Source organism: Sorghum bicolor, chromosome 5 (assembly GCF_000003195.3).
Source record: "Sorghum bicolor cultivar BTx623 chromosome 5, Sorghum_bicolor_NCBIv3, whole genome shotgun sequence".
Classification (NCBI taxonomy): domain Eukaryota; kingdom Viridiplantae; phylum Streptophyta; class Magnoliopsida; order Poales; family Poaceae; genus Sorghum; species Sorghum bicolor.
Window position 1 is genome coordinate 25,295,000 of NC_012874.2, and position 16,049 is coordinate 25,311,048.

Genomic DNA, 16,049 nt, shown 5'->3' on the forward strand with positions numbered 1-16,049 from the left:
CTAACATATAATTGCTCCTTGTAGAATGAATTTTGAACAACAAGAGATGCGGTACGGTTCTGATCCGGATAGGTCTGCTAGTAAAAGGGTTGCGTATCTAAGCCCGATGAAGATATGCGTGGAGCAGCACAACTTTAGAATCGGAGACAAACACGACTCCTTAGAAGTTTTGCATCCCACTGAGCGTAAGAAGATAATAGATGAAAGTCGACTAGATTATGAATGTAAATACGACCTCTACATAGCCTTGGCACTGCTCAAGTATCAAGATCGAGAATGTGTTGTTGCCCCATACAACATTCGGTAAGTGTCAGTTTGTATTCATCGTCGTATTAGTAATTTCAATGGGCACTTGCATCATAAATTCGATTCTCTCAGAGACCACTAGATCTGCCTCCTCATTAATCCTAGTCTAGGACGTGTGCTAGTCCTAGACTCTGCAGATTATGATCCTTCAAGTTATGCAAAATTCATTACACATTTGGAATGGTAAGTTGAGTACATTAAATATTCATACCTACTTTTATAAGAGTTTTAGAATAACTTGACGATTGTGTATTCGATACTATAGGGCCTATAGGTATTATAAGATCAAAGGTGGAAGGTGCGATTCATCAGAACCGGGGCAGCCATTGAGATTATTTTATAAATAGCCGGTATGTACCAAAATATCACAAGCTGTCTTTTATAAATATAATATGCATATGACGATGTTGCAACTAATAAATATCCACTTTTTGTCATACATCAGTGCCATAAGCTACCAGTCGGATCGGTCCACTGTGGATTCTACGTCTGCGAGTTCATGAGAGAGACCGAAAGATATGTAACTAACCCTTCTAAGGTATTGCTCTAATAGTCGTTTATATTATTTGTGTCATTTTTTGTTGCTAAGCATGTGTTATATGAACTATAAATTTATAATGTTTGTAACTTCTTCTGCAGCAACATGAGTTGGAAAAGGCGAAGAGCGTGACTCAAGTTGTTCTATATGACATAGTTGAGGACCTTTGCACTTTTCTCTTGAGAGAAGCCATTCCCACCGAAGGAAAATATCACAACCCGACCAGCGTCCTAGCAAAGCCTGAGTTTAGAGCGCTAAGAGATATTAGTAGGCTAAAGCTATCTCGATCGGGTTATTAGAGCAGAGGTTTCAGATGTGAAACCTCATATGTCTGTAAACAAAAAACTTTGATGTGTGATGTTTGTAATTAATATAATTTTATGTACAAAGTAACGGTATATATAAATATATTGCATGTTGCATTGGTTGAATCTTCTAGCCTAACATAGTTTCAATATTAATGTATATAATATATATAATATATATATATATAATATTAAAAATTAAAAAATCTTACCACAGGCGCTTCTGTTATGAGAACCGCCTGTAGAATTTCATTTCTACAGGCGGCTCACATAAACGAACCACCTGTAGAAATTGGTTTCTATAGACGGTTCTCATAACTGAACCGCCTGTAGAAATGAATTTCTACAAGCGGCTCTCAGTTAACCGCCTGTAGAAACTTTTATTTCCACAGGCCTATAGCCACTGGCAGTTCGTCAATCCGCATGTACAAAGGGGTTGCGAACCGCCTGTATAGTATCTCTCTGTACTAGTGTAACTAAGGCCCACTCTGAGACATACTACTTTCCTCTCATCCCTTTAATTTCTCTCACGCACTAACATGAAGAAAACAGCTTGACCATTCTCACTCAAAGTCCACTAGGTGCAAGAAGAATACAGATGCACCATGCCACCTTTCCTCTCATCTACTAGAGAGAGAAAAGACACCTCAAGTCCACAGCCGTTGCTAATCTCTCTCTGTCCTTTCTCTCTCTCTCTCTCTCCCCATTCTCTCTCTGCACAAGCACAAGCACAAGCACGCGCAAGCATCTGTGTTGTCTGTGTTTGTGTCTGAAATCTGAATCCCATGTTACTGCAAGCTGAGCATGTCCTGTCACAGAAGCTGCTGCTGTCCCTGCCCCCGACCCAGCCCGTGCACATGCTACCCGGCTGGTGCAGCTCCAGCTATTAACCTGCCCGCGCCATGCGCCCTTGCGCCCACCGCGCCCTGACGCCGCCATGCCGACCCGCGGGGTGACGCGGTCGACCGCCTCGCGCACCACTTCGCCCGCGTGCTCGCTCGCCTCGTGCCAGGAAGGTCGTCGCCGCGGTGCCCGCGCCCGCAGGAGGGGCACCGCCCGCGGCCCCCCAGGGGGCACCGACGTGGTGCGGGGCTGGGGGAGGGGGCGGCACGGTTCGGGGCTGGGCGTCAGTGTGGCGCGGTGCGGGGCTGGGGGAGAGGGCGGCGCAGTGCGAGGGATGGGGAGAGGGCTAGGGTTTTGCCTCTATTTTATATACTTGTGCTTTGGATCCAAAGGCTTTGATTCATTAGGGGTTCATCCAACAGCTGGAATACATCGGGCCGCATAGTGTGTTGGCCCAAAAACTGTTGAATGGGCTGAATTGTACTTTTCTTTTCCAAATATTCTCTAAATTGAATAAGACATAATTTTGAAACTATAAATAAATTCAAATAAACAAAATTCAACTAAAAAATTTTAGAAATTATTGATATATACATCTTTTGTGTCGATTATTTCTCCATCCGAATTTAAGTTTTAAAATACGAAAACTTCAAACAATATTGTTTGAAAAATTCAAAATTCAAATTTGAGAAATTTAAACGTAGTTTTCCATAACAAAATGATTTCAAATGAAAAAATTGTGAACTAGAAAGTTATATAACTTTTAAAGATCTAAAACTTTCATTTTGGTCATCTTTTCATTTGACATTATTTTATTAATTCAAAATGTTAATTTAAAAAAAATCAACTTGAAACAACATTTTTAGAGAGTAAATGATTTTAGTTGATAAAGTCATGAATATACAAGTTGTACAATTCATCAAAATCTACAACTTTTATTTTGGTCATTTATTCATCTAACAAAGTAATAGTAACATTGTTCAAAAATTTTACATATCACATGTGGAGATATCTGGGTTTTGGACATTCGACGTTGCAACTTGCTCTAAACTTTCTCAAAAAAAAAAAATTATAGCCTCCACATGTGATTTTGTGACACCTCGACAAATTTTGTAGTTTTGTGACATTTTTTCTATATTTCGTTAATTAATTTCTTTTAATTGAATTTTCCGCCGCATAATCAAACTTTGAACTGCAGGTGCATGAAAAAATGAAACTTAAGCATTAGAAAAATGATATTCATGTTGGAGAGTTTATTTTAAGGCAGTGTCCAGAAACTAACCTAAAATTTTGAAGTACTTGTCCACGAAACATGACCATCTAGGTGTGGAATAAGTGCTTTTTAATTATATAAAATTCAAACAACGTCAGAAAATTACAAAACTTATTGAAGTGTCATGTTATCACATGTGGAGCCTATGATAAAAATTTGAAAATGTTTGGAGAAAGTTGCGACGTCAGATGTGTAAAACCCACACATGTGCGCATGTGTTCACATGTGGATGGGTTTTGGACATTCGGTATTACAACTTGCTCCAAACTTCCTCAAACTTTTATCATAGGCTTCACATGTGATAACACGACACCTCGTCAAGTTTCGTAATTTTTCGACTTCTTTTGAATTTTATATAATTAAAAAGCACCTCTACTACACCTAGATGGTCATGTTCCGTGGACAAGGACGTCAAAATTTTGGTTGAGTTTGTGGAAACGGCCTTAAAATAGACTCTCCAACATGAATATCATTTTTCGAATGGCTAAGTTTCATTATTTGATGCACCTGTGGTTCAAAGTAGGATTCTGCGGTGGAAAATTCACTTAAAAGAAATTAATTAACAAAATATAGCAAAAAGGGTCACAAAATCACAAAAGTTTATAAAGTTCACTCTTATTGCATGTGAAAGCTATGAAAAAAGTTTGAGGAAGTTTGGAGCAACTGATGACGTCGAATGTCCAAAACCTAAATTCAAATTTCAAAAATAAAAAAATTTATCTTTGCCGACTACTTGACGGCCTGGCAGGTGGCAAAGGGGACGGCGATGGGCGCCGTTAGTGGCCCGCCACCTTTGCCACCAGCTTTTCTTTGCCACCTACCGTTGCCACTAGCTTTTCTTTACCACCTGCTAGGCAGTCCGGCAAAGGACGTCTTTGCCGACTGTTTTTCTTTGCCACCTGCCAGGATATATAATTGTGCAGTCGGCAAAGAAGAGCGGTCGGCAAAGTGTATATTTGCCGACTACCCTGCCTTTAGCAGGTGGCAAAGGATTTTAGCAGTCGGCAAAGCCCAATTTCCTTGTAGTGACGTAAGACTAAAGGGCAGGGCAACACAGTAGTGTACACGGAGAGGCTGATGTTGAAGGAAAACCACCAGCAGCTGTAGATCCATGCCCGCCAGAGGAAACCATGACGAAGAAGGCCGCCGCCAGAGGGAAGCGTGATGAAGAAGGCCACCAGCTGGCCACCCATCCCAGTGCATAGGTGCGAGCACGCGATGGAGATCTCGGGTGTTCGAGGCGATGCAGGCAGTGTAGTATCTCGAGCGACATGCAGCGAGCCAGCGATGCCATCATATATCTGTCCCGAGAAGCCGTCAGTCCAAAGAGGAAGGCTACGCCACCACAGCTTAGGAGGGGCCAGGTCACCGTCGACGCAACAGGGAGGGTCGGGGCCGCCACCGTAGCGATTGGGTCATGGGTGAGGGTAAGGGTGGGGAGGACGCTGCCGAAGAGCTGAAAGGGCAGAGAGCACCAGGCTCCGGCCGAGGCCAGAGCGAGCAAATCTGCCGCCGCAAAGGCCATGGCTGTTTGACACCCGCAAATAATGACAGAATCTACTTATACATTCATTATATTAACGGGTCCGCTTAATGAACCCGCTAATGAACCTCTCGCACCACGTTGGAAGTCTCCTTGGGTGTAATGTACATGGGAGTAGTTACCGGAGTATGAAAAATTTACCATATATATATATATATATATATATATATATATATATACTCAAACCAATCAATAAGTATGAACACATACGCAATATGATTTATTGAAGATGGGAGTAACTACACGACGTGTAGAATAGAATTTTCATATATATATATACGGTAGCGCTATTCTACACCCTAGGTGTAGAATATTATTCAACACCGCAAGCTAAATTTGAGCGGAAAAAATACTGAGCAGTACTGGAGAGTGTTCAGTATCATCCAACACTACAATTAGGACCACAAAATACTGAACAATACTGAAATACGGATACTGAACGATACTGAAATCTGTTCAGTATAGTAGTTTGGTGTAGAATAGTATTCTACACCTAAGGTGTAGAATAGCACATGTATATATATATGTATATATATATATAACTAATACATATATATATATATATATAAATAATATACAAAGTTGAGAGCTAATAAGAGAGGACCACGACTCATATGAGCTAAGATGTGGACGGCGTGCAATTTTGTATGTACCAAAACCATGCTTTCATCACCTCGATCTTGAGAGACGGTTCCAGATCATTTTTTTTAGTTGGCGCGTGCACTTGTTTCATGTTCTGAGATCATGGCAGCCAAAATCATGTTGAGAGCGGCTTGAAAGCACATGAGAAACTGCAAGTGCATGCTTAACAAACATAGGACCACTCTCATCACTCTCTAGCTATAGGATACGTACATCTCAGCAAATCAATACCACTTCATGCCAGATTGCCATGTATAGAGAAAGGCAGTGAGAGATAAAGGAGAGAGACTAATTACTCGTGGCATCCCGTGATTAGTGGCTTTCGCAACTTTTGATACCCAGAATTACTAATTAAGTATGTAAGATGAGCGATAATCATTGGGAATATATTGGAGATCAGCAGGATTAAATATGATATAGGCTTGTAGCCATGCATATTAACCGAATCACCTGCCCCTTAGTTAGCTTAGTTTTATAATGACACGATGATAGCTGTGACCGTGTAATGAGTGAGAAAAACAAAGGCAGAAATGTTTTTTTTTTGAAAGGGCTGGATGGTGTGAAAGGAGCACACAAGAATTGGAAGAATACAAACCTAAATTCAGATCAATGATTGAAAAGAGGTAAAACGATGCATCGTATGCAGAGGCAGCCGCGTCAATTCTGGTGGCTATGTTTCAATTTTAAACAGTGGTGATATTCTCACATTTGTAATTAATATTTTAATGATAAGTATCATATAGTTGCAAAGCTATCACCGCACTTTACAGATTATAACCAGCGTTAACAAAAAGCATTCCTAGCCCATACCAAACATATCGTTAATCATGGACAGTCCTTCAAGTGACGTCAATATGTGATTAGCAACATGTATGTATATTATGAAATCATTGCATTTTTCGAAAAACATAGCATCATTTTTTCCTTTATTCGATTTTTCATAAAAGCGCATTTCACTCTGGTTCAGGGCTGGGTTCAAATTGGGTCTGATAGTGGTAAAGGGGACGACCATCAGAAATGAAAATAAATCAAAAGTGTACAGCTCATTACTTGTTATCCACCTATGTATCACTATCACAAATACTTACGGTACCCCTAGTACTAATAATGATACAATTGCAATTAATAAATCGATTTAGCATCTCAATTCATCTTGTTTCTTGAAGGGATGGGGCATCTAAGATGATAGTTTAACAACTATTTAGTCCCTTTCGTATATATGCAAATGCCACACACTCATAATGCAGAATCTTGTATAGCTTACTTGTCTAGCTATTTAATCCATTGCTCAAAGGTGGCCAACATTTTTCATGTCATATCGACAACTCATGCAAACCTCGATCCTGTGTCAATATGAAATGACAGAAGCATAAATACTGTGCAATCAACATTAACAAGATGCCATGTTAGGCCCAGAGCACAAAACTACTATCCTGTTGACAATTAAGGTAAATTGTAGTCTATTTGCCCTATAATGATAGGCTTCGTATAATGATTGCATTTCTTCTTAGGGAAAGCATAAGCTTAGTGCTTATCTGATCATCATGAAATCCACCACAACTGCTAATAGTATGTAACTCTTGATGAGAACGGAAGAAACAGTAGTTATGTCAAAAAGGATGTGAAACAAAACACAGGAGCTTTCGTGTCATACACCATGTTTGACAAGAGGGGCAACAATTCCCTAAAGTTAATTAAGAATCCAGTGTGTTCCGTATATTATGCTTTGTGCTGCTTTAACAGTAGGCGTACATTGCTGTAAGATAAATCGTAGTAATATATATGATCCGAGCTTCTCAAGTAAGACATCACCATGTGGAATGCGCTTGCTTGAACATTAGCTCAACTTGCAGCTGTAATAAACGCTCGTTGGATGGGAATTTGCATTAAGAGGACTAACCAAAGAAAGTATAGACAAGCAATTATATACCGTATTGTAGCTCATCAGCACCGCAACTTACATATGCAGTCTATATTTATTCAAACCAGGGATCGGAGGCACAGTTGTACGCACGTTCTAGAAGATATGTCTGCCGTCCTAGAAGATATGCATATGTCTGAATTACTGAGACATCATTAATAACCCATGCATAGATATGCTATACGTCCTCGCTCTCAACTGTTCTCCCAGCTAAATCCTTCAAATGACATTATCATAATCCTCTCAGCTATACCATTGTTCTCGTTTTCTACATAGCTGCTTTACATGCATGCAGTGCAGAATCCAATGCCATGACCCATTATAAGAGAAAAGTATGAGAACAAGAGAATGTCATGTTGGGAATTGGAGTCACGTCTTTGATGTCACCATGAATTAAACGTAAAAGCAATAATATTGTGCCTAAAGGTACACTACCACCTTGTGGCTTACTTCTGCTTGAGACAATTAGAACTCTACACTCTCTGCTAGCCTAGCTCAGTAGCGCATGCCAATCGTGCTTGATGGGACCTAGGTCAAAAGTGAGCGAACTTTATATGTTATATGCATAAAATGGGTCCAGATTTAGAGAATAAACGGCATGGCCAGAAGATTTTATTCACCAATACTAGACAAGAGAGCAAATGGTCTTTGCCTCCACTAGCCCTAAATTAAATGATGGAGAAGGAGCCTCAAAACTTCTTGCAAGAGCCACCCAAATCACTTATTATTTTCCAAAGCAGATTCCAGAACCTCTGGAGAAATAAGGACACTTTAGTTTGGTCTCTTTGGTAGAGACGAAGATGTCTCTTGATCATCATCTATCGATCTCTCTATAAATAGGCCTCTTCCCTTCCATCATCCTCTCACAGTACAAACCACATTCGAGCTCTTATATCCTAACCAAGCTCAACAAGCACTACCACTCCTTTTGCCCAAATCATACCATGTTCAATATGTCTAGGGACCCATTGGTCGTCGGGCATGTCGTGGGGGATATTGTGGATCCATTCATCACAACTGCATCACTGAGGGTGTTCTACAACAATAAGGAGATGACAAATGGTTCTGACCTTAAGCCATCTCAAGTGATGAATGAGCCAAGGGTCCACATCAGTGGGCGTGACATGAGGACTCTCTACACACTTGTAAGAGTGTGATTGTCATTGCATCTTATTGTTGGTTAATACTTGTTTCTTGTGAAGATAATCTGTAGATTCATGGTTTCTCCTTTTATTTGGCTCAAGTTTCATATCTTAGCTATAAATCTATACTATTAGTGTACCTAGTTGATATATATATCTTTAAGTATCTTCTACATCCGTGATGATAGTAAAAGACAAAAAGCAAAGAATATGTTTTCTTGTGAACTCTCATCAAGCTTTTTTGTATGCATGTCTTTAGGCTGATAATACTAACTGACCTTGCAATTTTCGATCATACAACGACTAATGATCATCCTTTACTAAATATTGATCTCAGTGTCTTTATGTAATTTCTCTATGCATATTATCTACCTATATATATACACACTCGTGTAACAATGCAAAGAAAATGCACTAATGCATCAAAGAGAATATGTCAATTGGAGAGACCTGATTCCATATAGTATATCTAGATTGGCTAACCTAGTTCATGTGTCAATCCATCATCGTTTTGCTAGGTCATGGTGGACCCAGATGCACCAAGCCCCAGTAACCCCACTAAAAGAGAGAACCTTCACTGGTAAGCTCTCTCTCTCTTGCAACTTTGTCCATGCATGCCGCCGGGTGGTAATCCACTGGCACTTTCCATGTTCACTTTATATGCACGCCATGCGTGGCATGCGCTCCTGTTGTTGATTACTAGAGTTTAATAATATCACCTTCGTTCATGCCGTACTGATTGGTTAGTTCTCAATGTCCCGCACAGGTTGGTGACAGACATTCCAGAGACAACTGATGCCAGTTTCGGTAAGTGATTTGACCCACACTTTGCATTGTCTGAATATAGCCTGTGACTTATGCTCATGTTCACTAATATTTCATTTTCGGCGCCATCATCAAAAGAATGTCTTCTAGATTTCTTTGCCACGCCCAAATTAATTATAACCATTTTAACTGTAGCATTAAAAGGGAGAAGACAAACTCTAAATTGAAATTTAAACGTGGGAAAGAATCATTCTGTCAACTCCATATACTCTGGGATGGTAAAAGATAAAGCTTGGGAAACATTTTCATGTCACATCACATGCTCACTGGATTCGTTGTTCACAAGAACTTTAAGAAAATCATATCTGCTTCACATTAATTTCGGCTTTAAAACTTTTTAACCATTAAATGTCGACCAAACAAATTTCCATATACAGAAAAAAGAAATCAATCTCATTACAAGATATTCTGTTTTCATATGATGTCAAGGCAAACTACAACTCCACATTAAAACTAAAGATGGACGAAAAGCATGCACTGTTAATAAATATGTAGATATTCCAGTTCAATAAAGTTGATATTGTATGTAACAGGGAATGAAATAGTTCCATATGAGAGCCCACGTCCAACTGCCGGAATCCATCGCTTTGCATTCGTCTTGTTCAGGCAGTCAGTCAGGCAGACCACCTATGCGCCGGGGTGGAGATCAAACTTTAACACAAGGGACTTCGCAGCCATCTACAACCTTGGCTCCCCTGTCGCTGCAGTGTACTTCAACTGCCAGAGAGAGAACGGCTGTGGTGGAAGAAGGTACATAAGGTGATATATATATAGACGAAGCTGTGTCATAATACAACGTAGTTGTGTGTTTACGTCTCTCTGAAGGCAGAAAAGATATATAGCGGCAGCAAACTGGGGTACAAGTACACCCTAGCTAAATGAAAAATATATGCTTTGTGTTTGCATGATTGTTGGTGAGCATTGTAAGTACGATGTTCACAATAATAAAAGCTATTATTCTAGACATTATCACAAGTTACAACAGCTCTGATGTAATGCTATCATATTACTTCATTGGCCTAGCTTAATTTCTATTAATCACAAGAAGTATAGCTGGGGCACTATATTAATTGGAAAAATGGGCACGGTTTGAGATACATATTTCTGGTGGAAATTGTGAAATTAAATATGTACTTTCAAATCGTTACAAGGAAGACAAGAGACAAGAGATCATTTCTACCGGTGAAGATCTATATCTGTTATGTTCCGTGTAACTGCAATCATATAAGATATGTAAAGGTTTCCAGTCAATTCAAAGACCTACCTATGAAGCCTTTTACCTTCATAGAATTTGTTAAATTTTATATGGGCTTTTGCCCCATATACTATTTGATGATAATTAATTTTAGGACCCGTAATAAATACTATACTACAAATGGTTTAATATTGGATTGGTTGTTGACCTTTTGTTAACTCAACTTAAATAGGCGGTTTGTAATAGCTGCAGCCGCCGAGCCGTGTCGTGGCGAGCATGCGTGCGTCTCGAGTCATGACCAGACGCGCGTGTGCATACATTTTGCCTGGTGGAAAAGTAAAGGGAGGAAATACGCGATCCAGATTCAAATAATGACCGTTATCTGGTTAATGGCAATTGATAGTGATTGATTACAATTAATCGGACGTTTCCTCTCTCGCCTATATCTCGCCGTCCCAGCGGACTCTTTCCCTGCCTGCAATCAGCGAGCAGCTTCCAGTCTTCCCCATCCCGAACATCGGCACACACAGAGAGATCGGCAGAGCAGGCACCCAACACCTTGCATGGTCTGCGAGCAATCTGGTTTTTGGTGAGCGGCTTCCACGACTGCTCGCTTCTTCCTCAGATTTGCAGGATTGACTACCTCCTCGTGACTGCTCAGATTCGCGGGATCAACTTCTTCTTCCCCAGATGAACGTTCGCGGGACTGCACTGCGAACATCTACCTGCATCGATTGTGGTCCGCTAATTCAAGCAACACACTATGTCGACTAGTGCGAATGAAGCCGTCGGTGCCTTCGACACTAGTCCCTCCTCTGGATATAATTCTAAACTGTTATGTCTTATTTTCAGTACATCTGCAATCATATTTGCAATGTTTATCACTAGTCTGACTAGCGAGGAATTCGCACACGTGCACATATTTGCCACCAGCTTGTTGATTATATTTTTCTAGATTAAATCAAACATTAAAATATCTAAAATTCTAACAATCTAAAACCTGATATTCGGCATTTTTCTGTTAGTGATTTTGCTGTTGCATTAAAACCAGATAATCATAATAGTTCAAACTATAAGCGGTGGCGCGTGAGAATGATTCTGTGGTTGACTGCTATGAGTTGCTATCACGCCGCAGAGGGGAAGCCGAAACAATTTACTCTTGAGGAGGAGCAAAAGTTCGTGGCGGCCGATAACCTCTTTCGAGGCGCCGTGATTAGTGCACTCAATAAAAAGTATGTCGATAGCTACATTATTTGCACCACTGCTAAGGAGTTATGGGATGCGCTTGAGGCCACATTCAGGGTTTCTGATGCTAGTAGTGAGCTGTATCTCATCGAGTAGCTGTTTGATTACAAAATAGTGGACAAACGTTCTATGATTGAACAAGCACATGAGATACATGCACTAGCAAAAGAACTCGAACAATTCCCATGTGTGTTGTCTGAGAAGTTTGTGGCTAGCGGTATAATCGCTAGCTGCCACCTACTTGAAAGGATTTTGCTACTTCTCTAAAACACAAGAGAAAAGTGTTTAGCCTTGCCGAACTCATAGGGACTCTTGTGCTGAGGAGAAGGTGAGAGCAAAAGACACACATAGAAAAGGCGTTGAGTCCTCTAGTGTCAATGTGGTGCAGAAGAAAAAGCAATATGCATTCCGTAACAAGATAAAGAAGAAGCAAGAGAACAAGCTCTGGACAAATCCGAAGCCAAAGCAAACAACAACTTTTAAAAAGAAAAAGGTAGATGGAGGTTGCTTTGTTTGCGGTAGCGATGACCATTGGACTTCTTCTTGACCAAACCAAAAATTTAAGCAAGAAGAGTAAAAGTCAGCAAACATGGTTGTTAGCGAGGCTGAAGGAGGAACATCTGTGTATAGTAATTATTTACCTAGTGTTTTTTAGTCTATCATTCACCTAAGTGATGGATGGATACTGGGGCTAATGTATATTGTATGTGCTGACATCTCTTTGTTTTCTTCTTATCAGGCCGGCGATAGTGGAGCCTTACTGATGGGAAACAGCTCTCATGCGTGTGTTTTTGGTGTTGGTATGGTCATTCTGAAGTTCAATTCGGGAAGGACAGTGCTAATGAAGAACATGCAGCATGTCTCCTCCATCAAAAAGAATCTAGGTAGCGGTTTTCAGCTTTGCAGAGATGGCTACAAAATTGTCTTTGAGGCCAATAAAGTTATACTATATAAGTTTGGAACTTTTACTGGTAAGAGTTATAACTGTGGAGGCTTGTTCCGCTTATCCATCCTTGATGTGTGTAATAATGTTGTGAACCATACTATTATTTTGGATGAGACGAATATTTGGCATTCGCGATTTTGTTATGTTAATTTTGGTTATTTAACGCAGCTAGCAAATCTGAATTTTATCCTAAAATTTAATTTAGTAAAAGGTTCTAAGTGCCATGTTTGTGTGTAATCCAAGAAACCTCACAAGCCTCACAAGGCTGCAGAGATGAGAAATTTGGCACCATTAGAACTAATCCATTCGAATCTATGCGAGATGAAATGTCAGTTGACTAAAGGTGCAAGACAGTACTTCATTACTTTTATAGACGAATATACTAGATTTTGTCATGTGTACTTGCTAAAAACAATGGATGAAGTGTTGCATTATTTTAAGACCTATAAAGTTGAAGTAGAAACTCACCATGAGAGGAAAATTAAACGGTTAAGGTCCAATCACGGTGGAGAATATTTTTCAAGTGATTTTTCTGATTTCTGTATAGAACATTGAATTATTCATGAGAGGACACCGCCATACTCACCACAGTCTAATGGGATTGCTGAAAGAAAGAACCGCACTCTAACAGAGATGGTTAACGCCATATTAGAGACATCAAGAGTATCTAAAGAATGGTGGAGTGAGGCTATACTGATAGCATGTCATCGCCTAAATAGGGTTTCTAGAAAGAATAAAAAATCACACCATTCAAGGAATGAGAAAAGAACAGATCAAATGTCTCCTATTGGTGAACTTGGGGTTGTTTGGATAAAGTAAATGTGCCAAAAAACAAGAAGCACAAACTTGGACCTAAGACTGTTGACTGTATTTTCCTAGGTTATGCTGCTCATAGCGTTGGATATAGGTTTTTCATCATAAATTCTGGGGTACCTGACATGCATGTTGGTACTATAATGTAAACTAGAGATGCAACATTCTTTGAAAACCATTTCCCTGTGAAAAGTGCACCTAATATTACTAGTCATGAATCTATAATTTCCTATGAGCAATTTATTCCGATAGAACAAACTTAGGAACCTCATGTTCACTATCATGAGGAGGATGATAGTATTGTCACTCAAAAGAGCAAAAGATAGAGGAAAATAAAGTCTTTTGGAGATGACTATATTGTGTAGCTCGTGGATGATACCCTAACTACCATTAAAGAGGCATTTTTCTCTCCTGACGCTGACCTGTGGAAGGAAGCAATAAGGAATGAGATGGATTCAATAATATCTAATGAAATTTGGAAAATTATTGAATGACCTTATGGATGTAAACCCATAGGTTGCAAATGGGTGTTCAAGAAAAAGCTTAGCACTACTATAGAAATATTTAATCGTGGCGGGCAAAACAGGTTAACCGTGGCGGGCAAAGCAACCGCCACGGATGAAAGGCCACGGTTAATTGTTGCCTTAACCATGGCGGTTGTCCAACTGCCATGGTTAATATGTTAACTGAGGCGGCCGCTGTTAGAAAACCGCTTCGGTTAATTGCTTTAACGGAGGCGGCCGTTATAAAGCAACCGCTTTCGTTAACATTTTAACCGAGACGGTTTTTTTAAAATGACCGTCTCCTTTAATTAATTAACAGAGGTGGTTTTTGTAACTTGCCCGCCTCCTTTAAGTGTATCCAGAGTAAAAAAAACCTCATTTCAGTTTATTTTCAAATTTGAATCCAAAATTTGTTAGGTTGAAACATATACAAAGCAAAATACATATGTATAAAGGATGACCACATTGAATCTGAAATTTGCTAGATTGAAACATATACATAGCAAAAGACATAAGGATAAGCACATATATTACATTCAAATATGTTATCTTTATCATTCCACGGTCCATGCATGTCACAAACTATGTTCTTATTACATCAATGTACATAATGTTCATAAAAAGCACATCTAAGATAATGTTCACTCAAAAATATCCGGTAACCTATAGTCGTTCATATCTAAGCCGCTGGTTCTCCAGTTGCGTAGCTTCTCGAACCTCTCTTCTGTCGCTAGCTCCCTCCCGATATAAAAGAATTGCCCGTCAACATGACAACATTGATCCGTGACAAACTTACAAATGTCAGCTACTGTTTGTGTGATGTTCCTTCGATCAATTGTTTCTTTTTCCCACCAACTTTGGGATTTCTGCAGGTGCCTCCAACTACTGTTGAATTTCCCGCAAGCCCTGAGGTACTCACAAGCATAGTACCCACACAGAACTGAGCCATCAGGTTGCTTAGTGCACTGCATGCATGCATGATGAAGGTAACACATGAGAATTATGACTGATAGTAGTATCCCTACAAGAGAACCATCAATAGTAGTAGAACAAGAGGCAGGCGGAGTAAGTACCGGGAAGTCTCGCCTCACCACCAGTTTGTGGCCATACTTTTGCTTGTCTTTCTCAGACCTCCGATCATAGCAGTTGGGGTCTTCCACGTACTTTCGGTAAGCACTGTATGAAAACTAGTGTCAACAACAAATTTCATACGTACTTTGAGTGCATGAGGTGTGTCGTCACTTACTATCGCACGATACTTTCGAAATGCTTGTATCCTTCTTTGTTCGAGTGTCGCAAGGAGTCGAATACGACAGCCTTTCCATCCTGAGGATAGATCATAAATACAATCCAATGGCCCATGACGCCCAAGCTATACCATTGAAATAATATTCATCTCAAATTTTTAAATATAATAAGTGACAAACCTAGTAGCTATTGTAAGTATCGTTTTTACTTACCCAAACTGGTGGGCGGCAAGAATGCAGCCATTTCCCCTGATCTTCTTCATGGCTTCTAAGACATATTGTCCCTTTCTAAATTTGATCTCTCCTTGCATCAAGTTCCGAGCTAGCACTCGCTCCATCCCCTTCAGCTTCACCAACCTAGGATCCGTGTCTGGTATATCAAAGCCAATGATGGCTCTTTGAGAACAATGTCAAAAACCTTTTGCCCATAACCCGTCTTCTTGGGCTCAATAGTTTTAGGTTCCGCGTGGTTATCAAAGAATTGATTCATTGAAGGGTGTCGGTACCTGTGCTTTTTGTCAAGGAATCGCCTGTGCCTCATGTACACCAACTTTTTTGATGCACTAAGGTAAGTATAGCATGTACCGTCAATGCAGACTAGACAACCTGACTTACCTTTGATCTGCCCCGATAGTGAAAAGAGGCCAGGGTAATCGGTGATGGTGACAAAGATGATGGCTTTAAGAGTGAAGTACTCCTTTCGTGATGCATCCATCATATTGACCCCTTTTTCCCATAGTATCTTCATGTCCTCCATGAGCG

The 16,049-nt window shown here is 40.0% G+C and overlaps 1 protein-coding gene across 1 annotated transcript; it reads left to right on the forward strand.

The window, feature by feature from the left end:
- On the forward strand, positions 8,251–10,299 carry LOC8155369 (protein FLOWERING LOCUS T). The gene is made up of 4 exons (XM_002489252.2): positions 8,251–8,516; positions 9,032–9,093; positions 9,280–9,320; positions 9,872–10,299. Exons 1-4 carry the CDS (start codon positions 8,316–8,318, stop codon positions 10,099–10,101), a joined length of 534 nt encoding a protein of 177 aa, XP_002489297.2. The 5' UTR covers positions 8,251–8,315; the 3' UTR covers positions 10,102–10,299.

Coding starts and splice junctions, on each gene's coding strand:
- LOC8155369 (XM_002489252.2), top strand. CDS start 8,316: ATGTTCAATATGTCTAGGGACCCATTGGTCGTCGGGCATGTCGTGGGG. Junction 9,094..9,279: donor AAAAGAGAGAACCTTCACTG/GTAAGCTCTCTC, acceptor TGTCCCGCACAG/GTTGGTGACAGACATTCCAG. Junction 9,321..9,871: donor GACAACTGATGCCAGTTTCG/GTAAGTGATTTG, acceptor TGTATGTAACAG/GGAATGAAATAGTTCCATAT.